Source organism: Pseudophryne corroboree, chromosome 2 (assembly GCF_028390025.1).
Source record: "Pseudophryne corroboree isolate aPseCor3 chromosome 2, aPseCor3.hap2, whole genome shotgun sequence".
In the NCBI taxonomy this organism is placed as follows: Eukaryota; Metazoa; Chordata; class Amphibia; order Anura; family Myobatrachidae; genus Pseudophryne; species Pseudophryne corroboree.
Window position 1 is genome coordinate 894546535 of NC_086445.1, and position 20005 is coordinate 894566539.

The 20005-nt window shown below is 47.1% G+C and overlaps 1 protein-coding gene across 6 annotated transcripts in view; it reads left to right on the forward strand.

Annotated features, from left to right (window-relative positions):
- Positions 1 to 20005, forward strand: part of EXO5 (exonuclease 5) — a 289903-nt gene that overhangs the window by 202497 nt on the left and 67401 nt on the right. For all 6 annotated transcript variants that reach the window (XR_010241521.1, XM_063956019.1, XM_063956022.1 and 3 more), the window contains one exon: positions 16251 to 16311. Coding sequence is in view for 5 of the 6 variants with exons in the window: in XM_063956017.1 (XP_063812087.1) it covers positions 16251 to 16311 (61 nt within the window). In the remaining variant the exon portion in view is untranslated. The remainder of the gene's footprint in view (positions 1 to 16250; positions 16312 to 20005) is intronic.

Consider the following 20005-nt stretch of genomic DNA (forward strand, 5'->3'; position numbering starts at 1 on the left):
AAAGTGATGCAGAAAAGCGGCATCTCACTTTACAGCAGCGGAGGTCACAAGAGCAGGGAGCCCAAATGACCGCTAGCCCTCCAGGATCACTGCCTGTGGTGAGTATGAGCTGGGGGGAGGGGAGTTTGTTTCCCTGGAATTGAGGCTAGATGTATGAGGACACAACTGTAGCAACAAAAAACCTCAAAATCATAATATATTCACACAATCAATGAAGAAAGCACCTATCCGCTTCATATGGTGATTTTCCAGATCAGAAAAAAAAACGAGACAGTGCAGGCAATTGTTATGGTCGACAGCAATTATTTGTACCACACCAGGCACAAGTGTCAGACAAATATGGGTATTTTACGCTACAGTAAGGGACATATGTCCCGTTCATGCAGCAATACTTTTATTCCTAATTCTGATGCGTTTCTTCACCCACAATTGTGATATCCTCACAGTAATTTGCATCTCTTTCATATCAGACATTCTAACAGAACAAAATGTAAGTTGCTCAAATCAATTAGGACACAGGTTCTCAAACTCTGTCCTCAGGACCCCACACAGTGCATGTTTTGCAGGCCTCCTCACAGAATCACAAGTGAAATAATTAGTTCCACCTGTGGATCTTTTAAAATGTGTCAGTGAGTAATTAATACACCTGTGCACCTTCTGGGTTACCAGCAAAACATGCACTGTGTGGGGTCCTGAGGACTGAGTTTGAGAACCTGTGAATTAGGAAATACAATTGAGGTGCATGAAACGGAGGGGGTAGTCTGAGCTAGAAATACATTGGGGACAAACCCCTGGTGTCCCCCAGCACACCGATCTGTACCAAGACATGAAAGACACAAATACATTTTTTATATATATATATCTATATCTCTCTCTCCAGAGGTCTTCGTTACACACAGTTTGCAAACGTATGATAAGCCACCAGGCCCCGACAGGGCTCCTCTGATGCTGGTGGTCCCTAACTCTAGGTCCGGGGTGTAGAACCCCACAAACCGGCAAAGGCCAGCTACCCCAGGGCAGCACAATGCGAGAAGGTAAAGTGTTAGTATGTGTTGATAAAAGGAAAACAAAATCTATATAAAAAAATTAATATACTAGTGAAAGTGTAATTAAAAGACCAGAAGGATTAATAAATGTGTTAAGGGGGTGCTAAATAAGATCTCGCAGTGTGCTACCCCAAAGCAGCCCAGCCCCACCAATCCAGGGGTAACCGCACCCCAGACCTGCCCCAGGTACTAATAATAACAACCCTTCCAGGTAATATAACATAATGCCAGGTGGTCAGTGACATTGAATTGTTACAGGATTCCGCAGGTTTCATGGTGAAGGCTATAAAGGACCTTGGCCTACTTAATGCAAGGGTTTCTTCCATGGCTTTCTCGGCACGCAGAGGACCCTGTCTGCGCCAATGGTCTTCGAATGCGGAATCCAAGAAAAGTGTGGAGAACCTACCCTTCACAGGTCAGGCTCTGTTTGGGGACGCATTGGATGCGTGGATCTCCACGGCAACTGTGGGTAAGTCGACCTTCCTTCCCTCAGCAACACCACCGACTAGGAAATCTTATCCTACGTCTACAATGCAGTCCTTTCGGGCCGCGAAAGTTAAAAAGTCCAAACCCCCTTCCACTTTCTTTAGAGGCGGTCGGGGGAAATCCAGAAAACCTGCAATAACAGGTTTCCAGGAACAGAAGCCAGGCTCTGTTTCCTCCAAGTCTTCAGCATGACGGTGGACCTCCCAGCCTGGTAATCGGGCAGGTGGGAGCCAGACTAAAAGATTTCAGTCACATCTGGGCGTCTTCATGACTAGACCCCTGGGTAAAAGGTATTGTTGCCCAGGGGTACAGACTGGAGTTTCAGGAACTCACCTCACAGATTCAAGTCAGGCTTACCAGCTTTCTTAACAGAAAATGCTATCCTACTGGAAGCCATTCAAAAATTGTTACACACGAGTGTCATTGTTCCATTTCCACCTCGCCTGAAAGGCATGTGTTATTACTCCAAACTATTTGTGGTGCCGAAACCGGGCGGTTCGGTACGGCCGATTTTAAACCTAATATCCTTAAACCCCTACTTGAGGGAATTCAAATTTAAGATGGAGTCTCTGAGAGCGGTGATCTCAGGTCTGGTGGAGGGGGAATTCCTGGTATCCCTGAATATCAAGGATGCATACCTTCACATTCCGATCTGGCCGCCTCACCAGGCTTATCTAAGATTTGCGCTACGGGGCTGTCACTATCCGTTCCAGGCACTGCCATTTGGCCTCTCCACAGCGCCGAGGGTGTTCACCAAGGTCATGGCAGAGATGATGCTACTCCTCCGCAAGCGGGGAGTGAACATTATTCCATATCTGGACGATCTGCTGATAAAGGCATCTTCCAGGGAGAAGCTGTTACAGAGCATTGCCCTCTCAACTCAATTACTCCAGGATCATGGGTGGATCCTGAACCTTCCAAAGTCAGATTTGGAGCTGACAAGGCGTCTGTCCTTCCTTGGGATGATCCTCGACACGGAAGTACAGAGGGTGTTTCTACCGGTGGAGAAAGCGTTGGTGATACAATCAATGGTCCGGGAGGTCCTGAAACCTGCCCTGGTATCTGTTCATCAGTGCATTCGCCTTCTGGGGAAGATGGTTGCCACCTACGAGGTTCTACAGTACGGAAGATTTCATGCACGGTCCTTCCAACTGGATCTCTTGGACAAATGGTCGGGATCTCATCTTCACATGCACCAGCAGATTCGCCTGTCGCCGAAAGCCAGAATTTTGCTCCTCTGGTGGCTGCAAAATTCTCACCTTCTCGAGGGCCGCAGTTTCGGGATTCAGAATTGGATCCTTCTAATAACAGACGTAAGTCTCAGAGGTTGGGGAGCAGTCACCCAAGGGGAAAACTTCCAAGGAAAGTGGTGAAGTCTGGAATCCATCCTTCCGATAAACATTTTGGAACTAAGGGCAGTGTACAACGGCCTTCTACAAGCGGCACATCTTCTGCAAGATCAGGCCATTCAGGTTCAGTCGGACAATGTAATAAACGGACAGGGCAGAACGAAGAGCAGAGCCGCAATGTCAGAGGTAACAAGAATCCTCCTCTGGGCGGAAAAGCACACTGGCGCTGTCAGCAATCTTCATTCTGGGAGTGGACAACTGGGAAGCGGACTTCCCCAGGAGACACGATCTACGTCCAGGAGAATGGGGCCTCCACCCGGAGGTGTTCGTGGAGGTAACATGTCATTGGGGCGTACCTCAAATAGACATGATGGCCTCCCGCCTCAACAAGAAGCTTCGGAGGTACTGTTCCAGGTCGAGAGACCCACAGGCAGTGGCGGTGGACGCCCTGGTGACTCCGTGGGTGTTCAAGTCCGTGTATGTGTTCCCTCCACTTCAACTCATCCCAAGGTTTCTCAAACTAATCAAAAGAACAAGAGTTCAGGTGATCCTCATTGCTCCGGACTGGACAAAAAGGGCTTGGTACGCGGATCTTCTGGAATTACTGCTGGAAGATCCGAGGCCTCTTCCTCTTCACGAGGACCTTCTGCAACAGGGGCCGTTCGCTTATCAAGACTTACCACGGCTACGTTTGACAGCATGGAGGTTGAACGCAAGATCTAAGCTTGGAAGGGCATTCCGAAAAAGGTCATTCCTACTCTGATACAGGAAGGGTGTAACGTCTAAGCATTACCATCGCATTTGGAAAAAGTATGTGTCTTTGTGTGAATGCCAAGAAGTTTCCTACGGTGGAGTTTCAACTAGGACGGTTTCTCCTCTTTCTGCAAGCAGGTGTGCATGTGGGCCTGCGCTTGGTCTCCATAAAAGTCCAGATTTCGGCCTTGTCCATTTTCTTCCAGAAACAATTGGCTGCTCTCCCTGAGGTTCAGACTTTTTTGAAAGGGGTTCTGCACATCCAACCACCCTTTGTGCCTCCTACGGCACTTTGGGATCTTAATGTGGTGCTGCAGTTCCTGCAATTGGATTGGTTCGAGCCTTTACAGGAGGTTGATGTCAAGTTTCTTATTTGGAAGGCGGTCACACTGTTGGCATTGGCATCTGCTAGACGTGTGTCGGAATTGGGGGCATTGTCCTGCAAGAGCCCCTACTTGATTTTCCATGAAGATAGAGCCGAGCTCAGGACGCGTCAGCAATTTCTTCCAAAGGTTGTGTCGGCTTTTCATATCAACCAACCTATTGTGGTGCCAGTGGCTACTGACTCCTCAATTACCTCAAAGTCCTTGGATGTTTTGAGGGCTTTGAAGATTTATATGAAGAGAACTTCTCGTCACAGAAAGTTGGACGTTCTGTTTGTCCTTTATGATGTATTTCCTTCTCTCGAAGTAGTCCGTCTCCTCGGGCACAGTTTATAGACTGAGTCTGGTAGGACGGGCATAGAGGGAGGAGCCAGCCCACACTATTATACTCTTAAAGTGACCATGGCTCGCAAGGGACCCGTCTTATACCCCATGGTACTAAATGGAACTCCAGCATCCTCTACGGCAGGCATTTTCAACCGGTGTGCCGCGGCACACTAGTGTGCCGTGACTGGTTGTAAGGTGTGCCGCGGAGCTAGAACCGCTGCCGTACCTTCAAAACAAACTGAGCCCAGGCAGCAGCAGCACTGGGATCCTCTGGGAGGCACAGACTCAAGCGCGCATGGGCCGTGACCTATGCCATGGAGATGCAGCAGTGACATCATAGGTCACGCCCGCCGCATCATCGGTCATTCCACAAGCCAGGCAGCCCACCCGCATCCACACCTACCCTCCCTCCTGCCCGCCACGCTCCCGCATCCACTTCTGCCCTTCCTCCTGCCCGCGACCCTCCCGCATCCGCACCAGCCGCCCGCATGCAGGCACCCACAGATGTCCGCCTGCTGCTCAGTGCTCACAGCACTGTATGCAACCCCCCGCCATTGAGGGACAGACAAGGAGGAGGACAGATCACGGTAGGGGCTAATATTTGTGGGGAATAAAGTATGGGGGACCAATGTAACTTATGTGGGGGGCACTGTAACTTATTTGGGGAGGAATATATTGTATGTAGGGAGCAATGTAATTTATGTGGGGAGCAAAATGGTTTATGTAGGGTGCAATGTGATTGTTTTTTGTATGGGGAATAATGTAATCGTTTTTTTCTGTGGAGGCCAATGTGTGTGTGTGTGTGTGTGTGTGTGTGTGTGTGTGTGTGTGGGGGGGGGGGGAGGCTTTTTGTTTTACTGTGGGGGGCCAACGTCTTTGTTTTTTTTCCCGTGGGGGACTGATGGTGTGCCTTGGCAATTTAAAAATATTGTTCGGTGTGCCACGAGTTAAAAAAGGTTGAAAATCACTGCTCTACGGACTACGAGAAAAGGATTTACCGGTAGGTAATTTAAAATCCTATTTTTGTTCTATTAGTATTGAGGGGCATGGATGGGACCAGTGTTTGGAAGGGATGCTGGTCTCTGTAGTGCCATTTGGAGATCCCAGCGGTATCTTCAGGTAAGTTAGCTCTCAATTCGGATACATTTGCTCAGATGCCATTATCATGTGGCATTATGTTATATTACCCGGAAGGGTTGTTGTTATTATTAGTAGTAGTAGTACACCCCCCACCTCGCTCAGCACATTGCGCTGTGCTAAGCGGGGAGAGAGATGTGTGCTGAGCGGTCTGTGTTAAGATCGCTCAGCACACATCTCTCCCGTCAGTACCCCCCTTTAGGGACCACCAGCATCGGGGGAGCTTTGTCGGGGCCTGGTGGCTTATCATACGTTTGCAACCTCTGGATTTCTATTATTTATATATAATATATATTTCTCTATCGTCCTAGTGGATGCTGGGGTTCCTGAAAGGACCATGGGGAATAGCGGCTCCGCAGGAGACAGGGCACAAAAAGTAAAGCTTTTTCCGATCAGGTGGTGTGCACTGGCTCCTCCCCCTATGACCCTCCTCCAGACTCCAGTTAGATTTTTGTGCCCGGCCGAGAAGGGTGCAATCTAGGTGGCTCTCATAAAGAGCTGCTTCGAGAAAGTTTAGCTTAGGTTTTTTATTTTACAGTGAGTCCTGCTGGCAACAGGATCACTGCAGCGAGGGACTGAGGGGAGAAGGAGTTAACTCACCTGCGTGCAGGATGGATTGGTTTCTTGGCTACTGGACATCAAGCTCCAGAGGGACGATCACAGGTACAGCCTGGATGGTCACCGGAGCCACGCCGCCGGCCCCCTTGCAGATGCTGAAATCAGAAGAGGTCCAGAATCGGCGGCTGAAGACTCCTGCAGTCTTCTAAAGGTAGCGCACAGCACTGCAGCTGTGCGCCATTTTCCTCTCAGCACACTTCACACGGCAGTCACTGAGGGTGCAGGGCGCTGGGAGGGGGGCGCCCTGGGAGGCAAATGAGTACCTATAAAGGCTAAAAATACCTCACATATAGCCCTAGAGGCTATATGGAGATATTTAACCCCTGCCTAATTTTTCTAAATAGCGGGAGACGAGCCCGCCGGAAAAGGGGCGGGGCCTATCTCCTCAGCACACGGCGCCATTTCCTCTCACAGCTCCGCTGGTCAGGACGGCTCCCAAGTCTCTCCCCTGCACTGCACTACAGAAACAGGGTAAAACAGAGAGGGGGGGGCACATTTATGGCGATATTTTGATATAACAAAGCAGCTATAAGGGAGCACTTATTATAAGGCTATCCCTGATATATATATAGCGCTTTTGGTGTGTGCTGGCAAACTCTCCCTCTGTCTCCCCAAAGGGCTAGTGGGTCCTGTCTTCGTTAGGAGCATTCCCTGTGTGTCTGCTGTGTGTCGGTACGTGTGTGTCGACATGTATGAGGACGATATTGGTGTGGAGGCGGAGCAATTGCCAAATATGAGGATGTCACCCCCTAGGGAGTCGACACCAGAATGGATGCCTTTATTTATGGAACTACGGGATAGTGTCAACACGCTAAAGCAGTCGTTTGACGACATGAGACGGCCGGACAATCAATTAGTGCCTGTCCAGGCGACTCAAACACCGTCAGGGGCTGTGAAACGCCCTTTGCCTCAGTCGGTCGACACAGACCCAGACACAGGCGATGACTCCAGTGGTGACGGTGACGAATCAACCGTATTTTCCAGTAGGGCCACACGTTATATGATTTTGGCAATGAAGGAGGCGTTACATTTAGCTGATACTACAGGTACCACTAAACAGGGTATTATGTGGGGTATGAAAAAACTACCTATAGTTTTTCCTGAATCAGAAGAACTAAATGACGTGTGTAATGAAGCGTGGGTTGCCCCTGATAAAAAGCTGATAATTTCAAAGAAATTATTGGCATTATACCCTTTCCCGCCAGAGGTTAGGGAGCGCTGGGAAACACCTCCTAGGGTGGACAAGGCGCTAACACGCTTATCTAAACAAGTGGCGTTACCCTCTCCTGAGACGGCCGCACTTAAAGATCCATCAGATAGGAGGATGGAAAATATCCAAAAAAGTATATACACACATGCAGGTGTTATACTACGACCAGCTGTAGCGACTGCCTGGATGGGCAGTGCGGGGGTAGTTTGGTCAGAGTCCCTGATTGAAAATATTGATACCCTGGACAGGGACAATATTTTACTGTCGTTAGAACAAATAAAGGATGCATTTCTTTATATGCGTGATGCACAGAGGGATATATGCACACTGGCATCACGGGTAAGTGCTATGTCCATTTCGGCCAGAAGAGCTTTATGGACGCGACAGTGGACAGGCGATGCGGATTCAAAACGGCATATGGAAGTTTTGCCGTATAAAGGGGAGGAGTTATTTGGAGTCGGTCTATCAGATTTGGTGGCCACGGCTACAGCCGGGAAATCCACCTTTCTACCTCAAGTCACTCCCCAACAGAAAAAGGCACCGACTTTTCAACCGCAGCCCTTTCGTTCCTTTAAAAATAAGAGAGCAAAGGGCTATTCATATCTGCCACGAGGCAAAGGTCGAGGGAAGAGACAGCAACACGCAGCTCCTTCCCAGGATCAGAAGCCCTCCCCGGCTTCTACAAAAGCCTCAGCATGACGCTGGGGCTTCTCAAGCGGACTCGGGGACGGTGGGGGGTCGTCTCAAAAATTACAGCGCGCAGTGGGCTCACTCGCAAGTAGATCCCTGGATCCTGCAGATAATATCTCAGGGATACAGGTTGGAATTAGAGACAGATCCACCTCGCCGTTTCCTGAAGTCTGCTTTACCAACGTCCCCCTCCGAAAGGGAGACGGTTTTGGAAGCCATTCACAAGCTGTACTCTCAGCAGGTGATAGTCAAGGTACCTCTTCTGCAACAAGGGAAGGGGTATTATTCCACTCTTTTTGTGGTACCGAAGCCGGATGGCTCGGTAAGGCCTATTCTAAATCTGAAGTCCTTGAACCTGTACATAAAGAAGTTCAAGTTCAAAATGGAGTCACTCAGAGCAGTGATAGCGAACCTGGAAGAGGGGGACTTTATGGTATCCTTGGACATCAAGGATGCGTATCTCCACGTTCCAATTTACCCCTCACACCAGGGGTACCTCAGGTTCGTTGTACAAAACTGTCACTATCAGTTTCAGACGCTGCCGTTCGGATTGTCCACGGCACCTCGGATCTTTACAAAGGTAATGGCCGAGATGATGATTCTTCTTCGAAGAAAAGGCGTATTAATTATCCCATACTTGGACGATCTCCTAATAAGGGCGAGGTCCAGAGAACAGCTAGAGATGGGATTAGCACTGTCTCAAGAAGTGCTAAAACAGCACGGGTGGATTCTGAATATTCCAAAATCCCAGTTAATGCCGACAACTCGTCTGCTGTTCCTAGGGATGATTCTGGACACGGTTCAGAAAAAGGTTTTTCTCCCGGAGGAAAAAGCCAAGGAGTTATCCGAGCTTGTCAGGAACCTCCTAAAACCAGGAAAGGTGTCTGTACATCAATGCACAAGAGTCCTGGGAAAAATGGTGGCTTCTTACGAAGCAATTCCATTCGGCAGATTCCACGCAAGAAATTTCCAAAGGGATCTGTTGGACAAATGGTCAGGGTCGCATCTTCAGATGCACCTGCGGATAACCCTGTCTCCAAGGACAAGGGTGTCTCTTCTGTGGTGGTTGCAGAGTGCTCATCTATTGGAGGGCCGCAGATTCGGCATACAGGATTGGATCCTGGTGACCACGGACGCCAGCCTGAGAGGCTGGGGAGCAGTCACACAAGGAAGAAACTTCCAGGGAGTATGGACGAGCCTGGAAACGTCTCTTCACATAAACATTCTGGAACTAAGAGCAATATACAATGCTCTAAGCCAGGCAGAACCTCTGCTTCAGGGAAAACCGGTGTTGATCCAGTCGGACAACATCACGGCAGTCGCCCATGTGAACAGACAGGGCGGCACAAGAAGCAGGAGTGCAATGGCAGAAGCTGCAAGGATTCTTCGCTGGGCAGAGAATCATGTGATAGCACTGTCAGCAGTGTTCATCCCGGGAGTGGACAACTGGGAAGCAGACTTCCTCAGCAGACACGATCTTCACCCGGGAGAGTGGGGACTTCATCCAGAAGTCTTCCACATGCTGGTAACCCGTTGGGAAAGACCAATGGTGGACATGATGGCGTCTCGCCTCAACAAAAAACTGGACAGGTATTGCGCCAGGTCAAGAGATCCGCAGGCAATAGCTGTGGACGCGCTGGTAACGCCTTGGGTGTACCAGTCGGTGTATGTGTTTCCTCCTCTGCCTCTCATACCAAAAGTATTGAGAATTATACGGCAAAGAGGCGTAAGAACGATACTAGTGGTTCCGGATTGGCCAAGAAGGACTTGGTACCCGGAACTTCAAGAGATGATCACGGAAGATCCGTGGCCTCTACCTCTAAGGAGGGACTTGCTTCAGCAGGGTCCCTGTCTGTTTCAAGACTTACCGCGGCTGCGTTTGACGGCATGGCGGTTGAACGCCGGATCCTAAAGGAAAACATGCCGGAAGAAGTCATTCCTACTTTGATTAAAGCAAGGAAGGAAGTAACCGTGCAACATTATCACCGAATTTGGCGAAAATATGTTGCGTGGTGCGAAGATCGGAGTGCTCCGACGGAGGAATTTCAACTGGGTCGATTCCTACATTTCCTGCAATCAGGATTGTCAATGGGTCTCAAATTGGGATCTATTAAGGTTCAAATTTCGGCCCTGTCGATTTTCTTTCAAAAAGAATTGGCTTCAGTCCTTGAAGTCCAGACCTTTGTTAAGGGAGTGCTGCATATACAGCCTCCTGTGGTGCCTCCAGTGGCACCGTGGGATCTCAATGTGGTTTTGGACTTCCTAAAATCTCATTGGTTTGAACCACTAAAAAAGGTGGATTTGAAATATCTCACATGGAAAGTGACCATGCTTCTAGCCCTGGCTTCTGCCAGGAGAGTGTCAGAATTGGCAGCTTTATCTTACAAAAGCCCATATCTGATTTTCCATTCGGACAGGGCAGAACTGCGGACTCGTCCGCATTTTCTCCCTAAGGTGGTGTCAGCATTTCATCTGAACCAGCCTATTGTAGTGCCTGCGGCTACAAGTGACTTGGAGGACTCCAAGTTACTGGACGTTGTCAGAGCATTAAAAATATATATTGCAAGGACAGCTGGAGTCAGAAAATCTGACTCGTTGTTTATATTGTATGCACCCAACAAGATGGGTGCTCCTGCGTCTAAGCAGACGATTGCTCGTTGGATCTGTAGCACAATCCAACTTGCACATTCTGTGGCAGGCCTGCCACAGCCTAAATCTGTAAAGGCCCACTCCACAAGGAAGGTGGGCTCATCTTGGGCGGCTGCCCGAGGGGTCTCGGCATTACAACTTTGCCGAGCAGCTACGTGGTCAGGGGAGAACACGTTTGTAAAATTTTACAAATTTGATACTCTGGCTAAGGAGGACCTGGAGTTCTCTCATTCGGTGCTGCAGAGTCATCCGCACTCTCCCGCCCGTTTGGGAGCTTTGGTATAATCCCCATGGTCCTTTCAGGAACCCCAGCATCCACTAGGACGATAGAGAAAATAAGATTTTACTTACCGATAAATCTATTTCTCGGAGTCCGTAGTGGATGCTGGGCGCCCATCCCAAGTGCGGATTATCTGCATAAATTGTACATAGTTATTGTTAACTAATTCGGGTTATTGTTGAAGGAAGCCATCTTTCAGAGGCTCCGCTGTTATCATACTGTTAACTGGGTTTAGATCACAAGTTGTACGGTGTGATTGGTGTGGCTGGTATGAGTCTTACCCGGGATTCAAAATCCTCCCTTATTGTGTACGCTCGTCCGGGCACAGTACCTAACTGGAGTCTGGAGGAGGGTCATAGGGGGAGGAGCCAGTGCACACCACCTGATCGGAAAAAGCTTTACTTTTTGTGCCCTGTCTCCTGCGGAGCCGCTATTCCCCATGGTCCTTTCAGGAACCCCAGCATCCACTACGGACTCCGAGAAATAGATTTATCGGTAAGTAAAATCTTATTATATAAGTCCAATCGAGCACGGCACTCAGAGACAGAAATAGAGTTAATTTATTATGTCAGTGGTCGACAATTGTTTCGGAGCAAAGCACTCCTTCGTCAGGACAACTTGATGACAGCCAAGAAACAAACAGACAAACACTTACCCCCCTAAATACCTGTAATGCCTCATGAGTCCCAGCCCACCACAGTCACGTCCGCACTCGGATCCCCGGGCTAACTTCCGCCCTCGTCTTCCGGTATCGACGTCAGCCGTCGCCAGGGAGATGCGACCTGCATTCCACCCGGCGGCAGCTTGCGTTCCAACACCGCAGGAGGTCGGAGGTAGCTTCACACAGGGAGCAAGGGGCTAAAATGATAGCAGTAGGGATGAGACATACCAATGAGAAATAACATAAAATATAAACATACACAAAACTATAGCAAATACAGACACAATCAGCCCCAAGGCATATACATATATAAAAAATGCAAGAAAAGTCAACTCATAAGATAATACATATTCGACATCATACTAGTGAATTCCAGTTAATTTTTTCATTTAATCCACCCGGAAAGGTAGTTCCGAGTCTAGTGATCCATCGAGCTTCTTTAATCAGTAAATATTTAGCTCTATCTCCTCCCCTCAGACTAAGGGGGACATGATCGATCATAAAGTAACGTAGGGAGTCTAGAGAATGCCCTGCCTGCTTAAAGTGTTTTGCAACTGGTTGATCGATACTTATCCCTTCCAAAATGAATTTGATGGCGGATCGATGAGCCGCCATACGTTCAGAAAATTTACGAATTGTTTGGCCTACATAATGTAAGCCACAAGGGCAGACAATCATATATACCACATGAGAAGTAGAACATGTCAACACAAACCTAATCTCATATTGTTTATTACAATGGGGGTGTTGAAATGATTTGCATTGTAACATGTACCTACAAGTAGTGCAGCCACTACATCGGTAGCAGCCCGGTGCTTTAAAGGATACATTTGGGATATTGGTTTTACCCATCCCGGTGATATCAGTTCTAACAACTCTATCCCTGATGTTCCTACCACGACGGAAGGACATCAGAGGGGTGGATCTATGAAACACTTTGAGATCAGGGTCAGAAGAGACAATGGGCCATAACGCCTTAGTTGCTCTTCGAATGATGGAACTAAAAGTAGTGAAATCGCTAGGAAACAGGACCCGATGGGAGAGATGTTTAGTTGTGGGATCTAGAAGAGATTGATGAGACATAGATAGCACTTCTTCTTTCTGATTTTTAAGAGTAATAGGGTCATAGCCACGCGAGACAAACTTGTCAATGAGTAGATCAAGCTCATCAGAAATAGTAGACGGATCGGAGGCAATACGCGCCACACGCATCATTTGGGAACGCGGTAGCCCCCTCTTCAATGTTTCAGGGTGATGACTAGAAGCCAACAGAAAAGTATTCCGTTCTGTAGGCTTGTGGAAAACCTCTGAACACAATTTACCTTCAGATAACTTCACTTTGACATCTAAAAAATGTACTTCCTCATCACTGCAGACATATGTAAACTTAATAGAAGACTCAGAACCATTAATCCTATCCATCAAATCTACAAAAGAATTCCGGCCCCCTGTCCAAAGCAAAAAGATATCGTCTATATAACGACAATACATCAAGATATTGCCGCTAATGTCCGAATTCTTAAAAAAAATTCACGTTCATAGTCGAACATGAAGATATTAGCATATGATGGGGCCACAGGGGACCCCATCGCACATCCTCGACGCTGCAAGAAAAATAAACCATCAAACAAAAAATAATTCCGTGTGAGTATTAGCTCCAGTAGAGACAAAAATAACTCATGATCAAATAAATGCGGCTGAAGTTCATCCATCAGAAACTTCTTCATTGACCGAAGGCCTTCGGGGTGTGGTATTGACGTATAAAGGCTACATACATCTAAACAACATAATAGAGTTCCATCAGGAATATTCGTGAAACTTTGGATCTTCATAAGGAAAGATGTAGTCCGATACAACGAATCAGGGGCCGAAATAATCGGACGACCAGGAGGGGTTTCAGAATTCTTATGTAATTTGGGCAGCGTATATAGGATAGGGGCTTTGAGTACTTTATCAGGGAGTTTACCAGACTCTTTAGCTGCTTTAAGGACAGCAGCTAAAGAGTCTGGTAAACTCCCTGATAAAGTACTCAAAGCCTTAACCATTAAGCATCCTAAAGTCCCTATCCTATATACGCTGCCCAAATTACATAAGAATTCTGAAACCCCTCCTGGTCGTCCGATAATTTCGGCCCCTGATTCGTTGTATCGGACGGTGGCCCAGTTGTTGGACTCCATTCTCCAGCCTCTGCTCATCCATCAAGATTCCTTCCTGAAGGACACTACATCTTTCCTTATGAAGATCCAAAGTTTCACGAATATTCCTGATGGAACTCTATTATGTTGTTTAGATGTATGTAGCCTTTATACGTCAATACCACACCCCGAAGGCCTTCGGTCAATGAAGAAGTTTCTGATGGATGAACTTCCGCCGCATTTATTTGATCATGAGGTATTTTTGTCTCTACTGGAGCTAATACTCACACGGAATTATTTTTTGTTTGATGGTTTATTTTTCTTGCAGCGTCGAGGATGTGCGATGGGGTCCCCTGTGGCCCCATCATATGCTAATACCTTCATGTTCGACTATGAACGTGAAAATTTTTTTAAGAATTCGGACATTAGCGGCAATATCTTGATGTATTGTCGTTATATAGACGATATCTTTTTGCTTTGGACAGGGGGCCGGAATTCTTTTGTAGATTTGATGGATAGGATTAATGGTTCTGAGTCTTCTATTAAGTTTACATATGTCTGCAGTGATGAGGAAGTACATTTTTTAGATGTCAAAGTGAAGTTATCTGAACGTAAATTGTGTTCAGAGGTTTTCCACAAGCCTACAGAACGGAATACTTTTCTGTTGGCTTCTAGTCATCACCCTGAAACATTGAAGAGGGGGCTACCGCGTTCCCAAATGATGCGTGTGGCGCGTATTGCCTCCGATCCGTCTACTATTTCTGATGAGCTTGATCTACTCATTGACAAGTTTGTCTCGCGTGGCTATGACCCTATTACTCTTAAAAATCAGAAAGAAGAAGTGCTATCTATGTCTCGTCAATCTCTTCTAGATCCCACAACTAAACATCTCTCCCATCGGGTCCCGTTTCCTAGCGATTTCGCTACTTCTAGTTCCATCATTCGAAGAGCAACTAAGGCGTTATGGCCCATTGTCTCTTCTGACCCTGATCTCAAAGTGTTTCATAGATCCACCCCTCTGATGTCCTTCCGTCGTGGTAGGAACATCAGGGATAGAGTTGTTAGAACTGATATCACCGGGATGGGTAAAACCAATATCCCAAATGTATCCTTTAAAGCACCGGGCTGCTACCGATGTAGTGGCTGCACTACTTGTAGGTACATGTTACAATGCAAATCATTTCAACACCCCCATTGTAATAAACAATATGAGATTAGGTTTGTGTTGACATGTTCTACTTCTCATGTGGTATATATGATTGTCTGCCCTTGTGGCTTACATTATGTAGGCCAAACAATTCGTAAATTTTCTGAACGTATGGCGGCTCATCGATCCGCCATCAAATTAATTTTGGAAGGGAAAAGTATCGATCAACCAGTTGCAAAACACTTTAAGCAGGCAGGGCATTCTCTAGACTCCCTACGTTACTTTATGATCGATCATGTCCCCCTTAGTCTGAGGGGAGGAGATAGAGCTAAATATTTACTGATTAAAGAAGCTCGATGGATCACTAGACTCGGAACTACCTTTCCGGGTGGATTAAATGAAAAAATTAACTGGAATTCACTAGTATGATGATGAATATGTATTATCTTATGAGTTGACTTTTCTTGCATTTTTTATATATGTATATGCCTTGGGGGCTGATTGTGTCTGTATTTGCTATAGTTTTGTGTATGTTTATATTTTATGTTATTTCTCATTGGTATGTCTCATCCCTACTGCTATCATTTTAGCCCCTTGCTCCCTGTGTGAAGCTACCTCCGACCTCCTGCGGTGTTGGAACGCAAGCTGCCGCCGGGTGGAATGCAGGTCGCATCTCCCTGGCGACGGCTGACGTCAATACCGGAAGACGAGGGCGGAAGTTAGCCCGGGGATCCGAGTGCGGACGTGACTGCGGTGGGCTGGGACTCATGAGGCATTACAGGTATTTAGGGGGGTAAGTGTTTGTCTGTTTGTTTCTTGGCTGTCATCAAGTTGTCCTGACGAAGGAGTGCTTTGCTCCGAAACAATTGTCGACCACTGACATAATAAATTAACTCTATTTCTGTCTCTGAGTGCCGTGCTCGATTGGACTTTTTATTAATTTCTGAACTTGGCACCTGAGCATGTTGGATGGATTTTAGGAGTGCCGGCTGCTGCTGTGTGTGTGTGTGTGTGTGTGTGTGTGTGTGTGTGTGTGTGTGTGTGTATATATGTGTATATATGTGTATATATATATATATATATATATATTATATTTCTTTCATGTCTTGGTACAGGTACGATTCTATATCAGACATTCTAGCCAGTTTGGTACTTCAAAAAGTATTATTGGTTTTATAATTAGAATCCATTTCCAGAAATCTGGGACCACTTCTACTATACTGCAGTCTTATATCTTCATGTGTATTTTAGAACATATACTTGCACATCAATATAGGCGAGAAAGGATAACCTTTGTATAATCCAATCAGAATGTTCCTTTTTTTTAGTCTGGTGAATAGTTTTCAAACATTGTAACAAAGTATTCATTTCATTTGTAGGGGATGAAGAAGAGGAAAAAGACAAGCAAATGGAACATGAAATTCCAAGTCATGGAAAACTGTATGTATAACTCTATTTTTATTTGCTAGAAAAATTGTGCATTTATACTGAAAATTTGTGGAAGGATAAAAAGTGTAGCTGAGCTTTTCTGGTGCACGCCATCTGTTGCTGCGATTGGTTATGTTTTTTGTCTTTTTGTAATCTATTGTTCTTGTCCGTTGTCTTCATCTTCACATTTTATTATTGTAATTTGCTACATTTTATCACTTCAAGTCGTTTATGATGTTACTGTTAAGTGCAAATTGTTTCATACAACAATCATGGAATCGTTGGGGATTTTTCTTATTGTCACTATGTTGATTATTTAAGTGTGTGGCTGTAGGTATTTTATTGTTACATCCGTTTCACTTGACACAGATACTGGGCTTTACTTTAATACTTTTTTTATTTTTTATTATTTAAGTGTGAAATGACTGTTACATGTCACAGCCCTAATGTCTTTTCTCTAACGTCCTAGTGGATGCTGGGGACTCCGTCAGGACCATGGGGAATAGCGGCTCCGCAGGAGACAGGGCACAAAAGTAAAAGCTTTAGGATCAGGTGGTGTGCACTGGCTCCTCCCCCTATGACCCTCCTCCAAGCCTCAGTTAGACTTTTGTGCCCGGCCGAGAAGGGTGCAATCTAGGTGGCTCTCCTAAAGAGCTGCTTAGAGTAAAAGTTTTGTTAGGTTTTTTATTTTCAGTGAGTCCTGCTGGCAACAGGCTCACTGCATCGAGGGACTTAGGGGAGAGAAGTGAACTCACCTGCGTGCAGGATGGATTGGCTTCTTAGGCTACTGGACACCATTAGCTCCAGAGGGAGTCGGAACACAGGTCTCACCCTGGGGTTCGTCCCGGAGCCGCGCCGCCGACCCCCTTGCAGATGCCGAAAAGTGAAGAGGTCCAGAAACCGGCGGCAGAAGACTTTTCAGTCTTCATAAGGTAGCGCACAGCACTGCAGCTGTGCGCCATTGTTGTCAGCACACTTCTTAACAGCGGTCACTGAGGGTGCAGGGTGCTGGGGGGGGCGCCCTGGGCAGCAATGATAGTACCTTATTCTGGCTAAAAATACATCACATATAGCCCCTGGGGGCTATATGGATGTATTTAACCCCTGCCAGGTCTCAGAAAAACGGGAGAAGAAGCCCGCCGAAAAGGGGGCGGGGCCTATTCTCCTCAGCACACAGTGCCATTTTCCCTCACAGAAATGCTGGTGGGAAGGCTCCCAGGCTCTCCCCTGCACTGCACTACAGAAACAGGGTTAAAACAGAGAGGGGGGGCACTGATTTGGCGATATGACTACATATATTAAAATGCTATAAGGGAAAAGCACTTATATAAAGGTTGTCCCTGTATAATTATAGCGTTTTTGGTGTGTGCTGGCAAACTCTCCCTCTGTCTCCCCAAAGGGCTAGTAGGTCCTGTCCTCTATCAGAGCATTCCCTGTGTGTGTGCTGTGTGTCGGTACGTGTGTGTCGACATGTATGAGGACGATGTTGGGAGGCGGAGCAAATTGCCTGTAATGGTGATGTCACTCTCTAGGGAGTCGACACCGGAATAGATGGCTTATTTAAGGAATTACGTGGTAATGTCAACACGCTGCAAGTCGGTTGACGACATGAGACGGCCGGCAAACATATTAGTATCTGTCCAGGCGTCTAAAACACCGTCAGGGACGTTATAATGCCCATTTTACCTCAGTCGGTCGACACAGACACGGACACTGACTCCAGTGTCGACGGTGAAGAAACAAACGTATTTTCCTTTAGGGCCACACGTTACTTGTTAAGGGCAATGAAGGAGGTGTTACATATTTCTGATACTACAAGTACCACAAAAAAGGGTATTATGTGGGGTGTGGAAAAACTACCTATAGTTTTTCCTGAATCAGATAAATTAAATGAAGTGTGTGATGAGGCGCGGGGTTCCCCCGATAGAAAATTATTGGCGGTATACCCTTTCCCGCCAGAAGTTAGGGCGCGTTGGGAAACACCCCTTAGGGTGGATAAGGCGCTCACACGCTTATCAAAACAAGTGGCGGTACCGTCTCCAGATACGGCCGCCCTCAAGGAGCCAGCTGATAGGAGGCTGGAAAATATCCTAAAAAGTATATACACACATACTGGTGTTATACTGCGACCAGCGATCGCCTCAGCCTGGATGTGCAGCGCGGGGGTGGCTTGGTCGGATTCCCTGACTGAAAATATTGATACCCTTGATAGGGACAGTATTTTATTTACTATAGAGCATTTAAAGAATGCATTTCTATATATGCGAGATGCACAGAGGGATATTTGCACTCTGGCATCAAGAGTAAGTGCGATGTCCATATCTGCCAAAAGATGTTTATGGACACGACAGTGGTCAGGTGATGCAGATTCCAAACGGCACAAAGATGTATTGCCGTATAAAGGGGAGGAGTTATTTGGGGGTTGGTCCATCGGACCTGGTGGCCACGGCAACTGCTGGGAAATCCACCGTTTTTACCCTAAGTCACATCTATGCAGAAAAAGACACCGTCTTTTCAGCCTCAGTCCTTTCGTCCCCATAAGCATATCTGCCCAGGGATAGAGGAAAGGGAAGAAGACTGCAGCAGGCAGCCCATTCCAAGGAACAGAAGCCTTCCACCGCTTCTGCCAAGTTCTCAGCATGACGCTGGGGCCGTACAGGACCCCTGGATCCTACAAGTAGTATCCCAGGGGTACAGATTGGAAAGTCGAGACGTTTCCCCTCGCAGGTTCCTGAAGTCTGCTTTACCAACGTCTCCCTCCGACAGGGAGGCAGTATTGGAAACAATTCACAAGCTGTATTCCCAGCAGGTGATAATCAAAGTACCCCTCCTACAACAAGGAAAGGGGTATTATTCCACACTATATTGTGGTACTGAAACCAGAAGGCTCGGTGAGACCTATTCTAAATCTGAAATATTTGAACACTTACAAAGGTTCAAATCAAGATGGAGTCACTCAGAGCAGTGATAGCGAACCAGGAAAAAGGGGACTATATGGTGTCCCGGGACATCAGGGATGCTTACCTCCATGTCCCAATTTGCCCTTCTCACCAAGGGTATCTCAGGTTCGTGGTACAGAACTGTCACTATCAGTTTCAGACGCTGCCGTTTGGATTGTCCACGGCACTCCGGGTCTTTACCAAGGTAATGCCCGAAATGATGATTCTTCTTCGAAGAAAATGGACGACCTCCTGATAAGAGCAAGGTCCAGAGAACAGTTGGAGGTCGGAGTAGCACTATCTCAAGTAGTTCTACGACAGCACGGGTGGATTCTAAATATTCCAAAACCGCAGTTGTTTCCGACGACAGGTCTGCTGTTCCTAGGGACTGGACACAGTCCAGAAAAAGGTGTTTCTCCCGGAGGAGAAAGCCAGGGAGTTATCCGAGCTAGTCAGGAACCTCCTAAAACCAGGAAAAGTGTCAGTGCATCATTGCACAAGAGTCCTGGGAAAAATGGTGGCTTATTACGAAGCGATTCCATTCGGCAGATTCCACGCAAGAACTTTTCAGTGGGATCTGCTGGACAAATGGTCCGGATCGCATCTTCAGATGCATCAGCGGATAACCCTATCTCCAAGGACAAGGGTGTCTCTCCTGTGGTGGTTACAGAGTGCTCATCTTCTAGAGGGCCGCAGATTCGGCATTCAGGATTGGATGCTGGTGACCACGGAGGCCAGCCTGAGAGGCTGGGGAGCAGTCACACAGG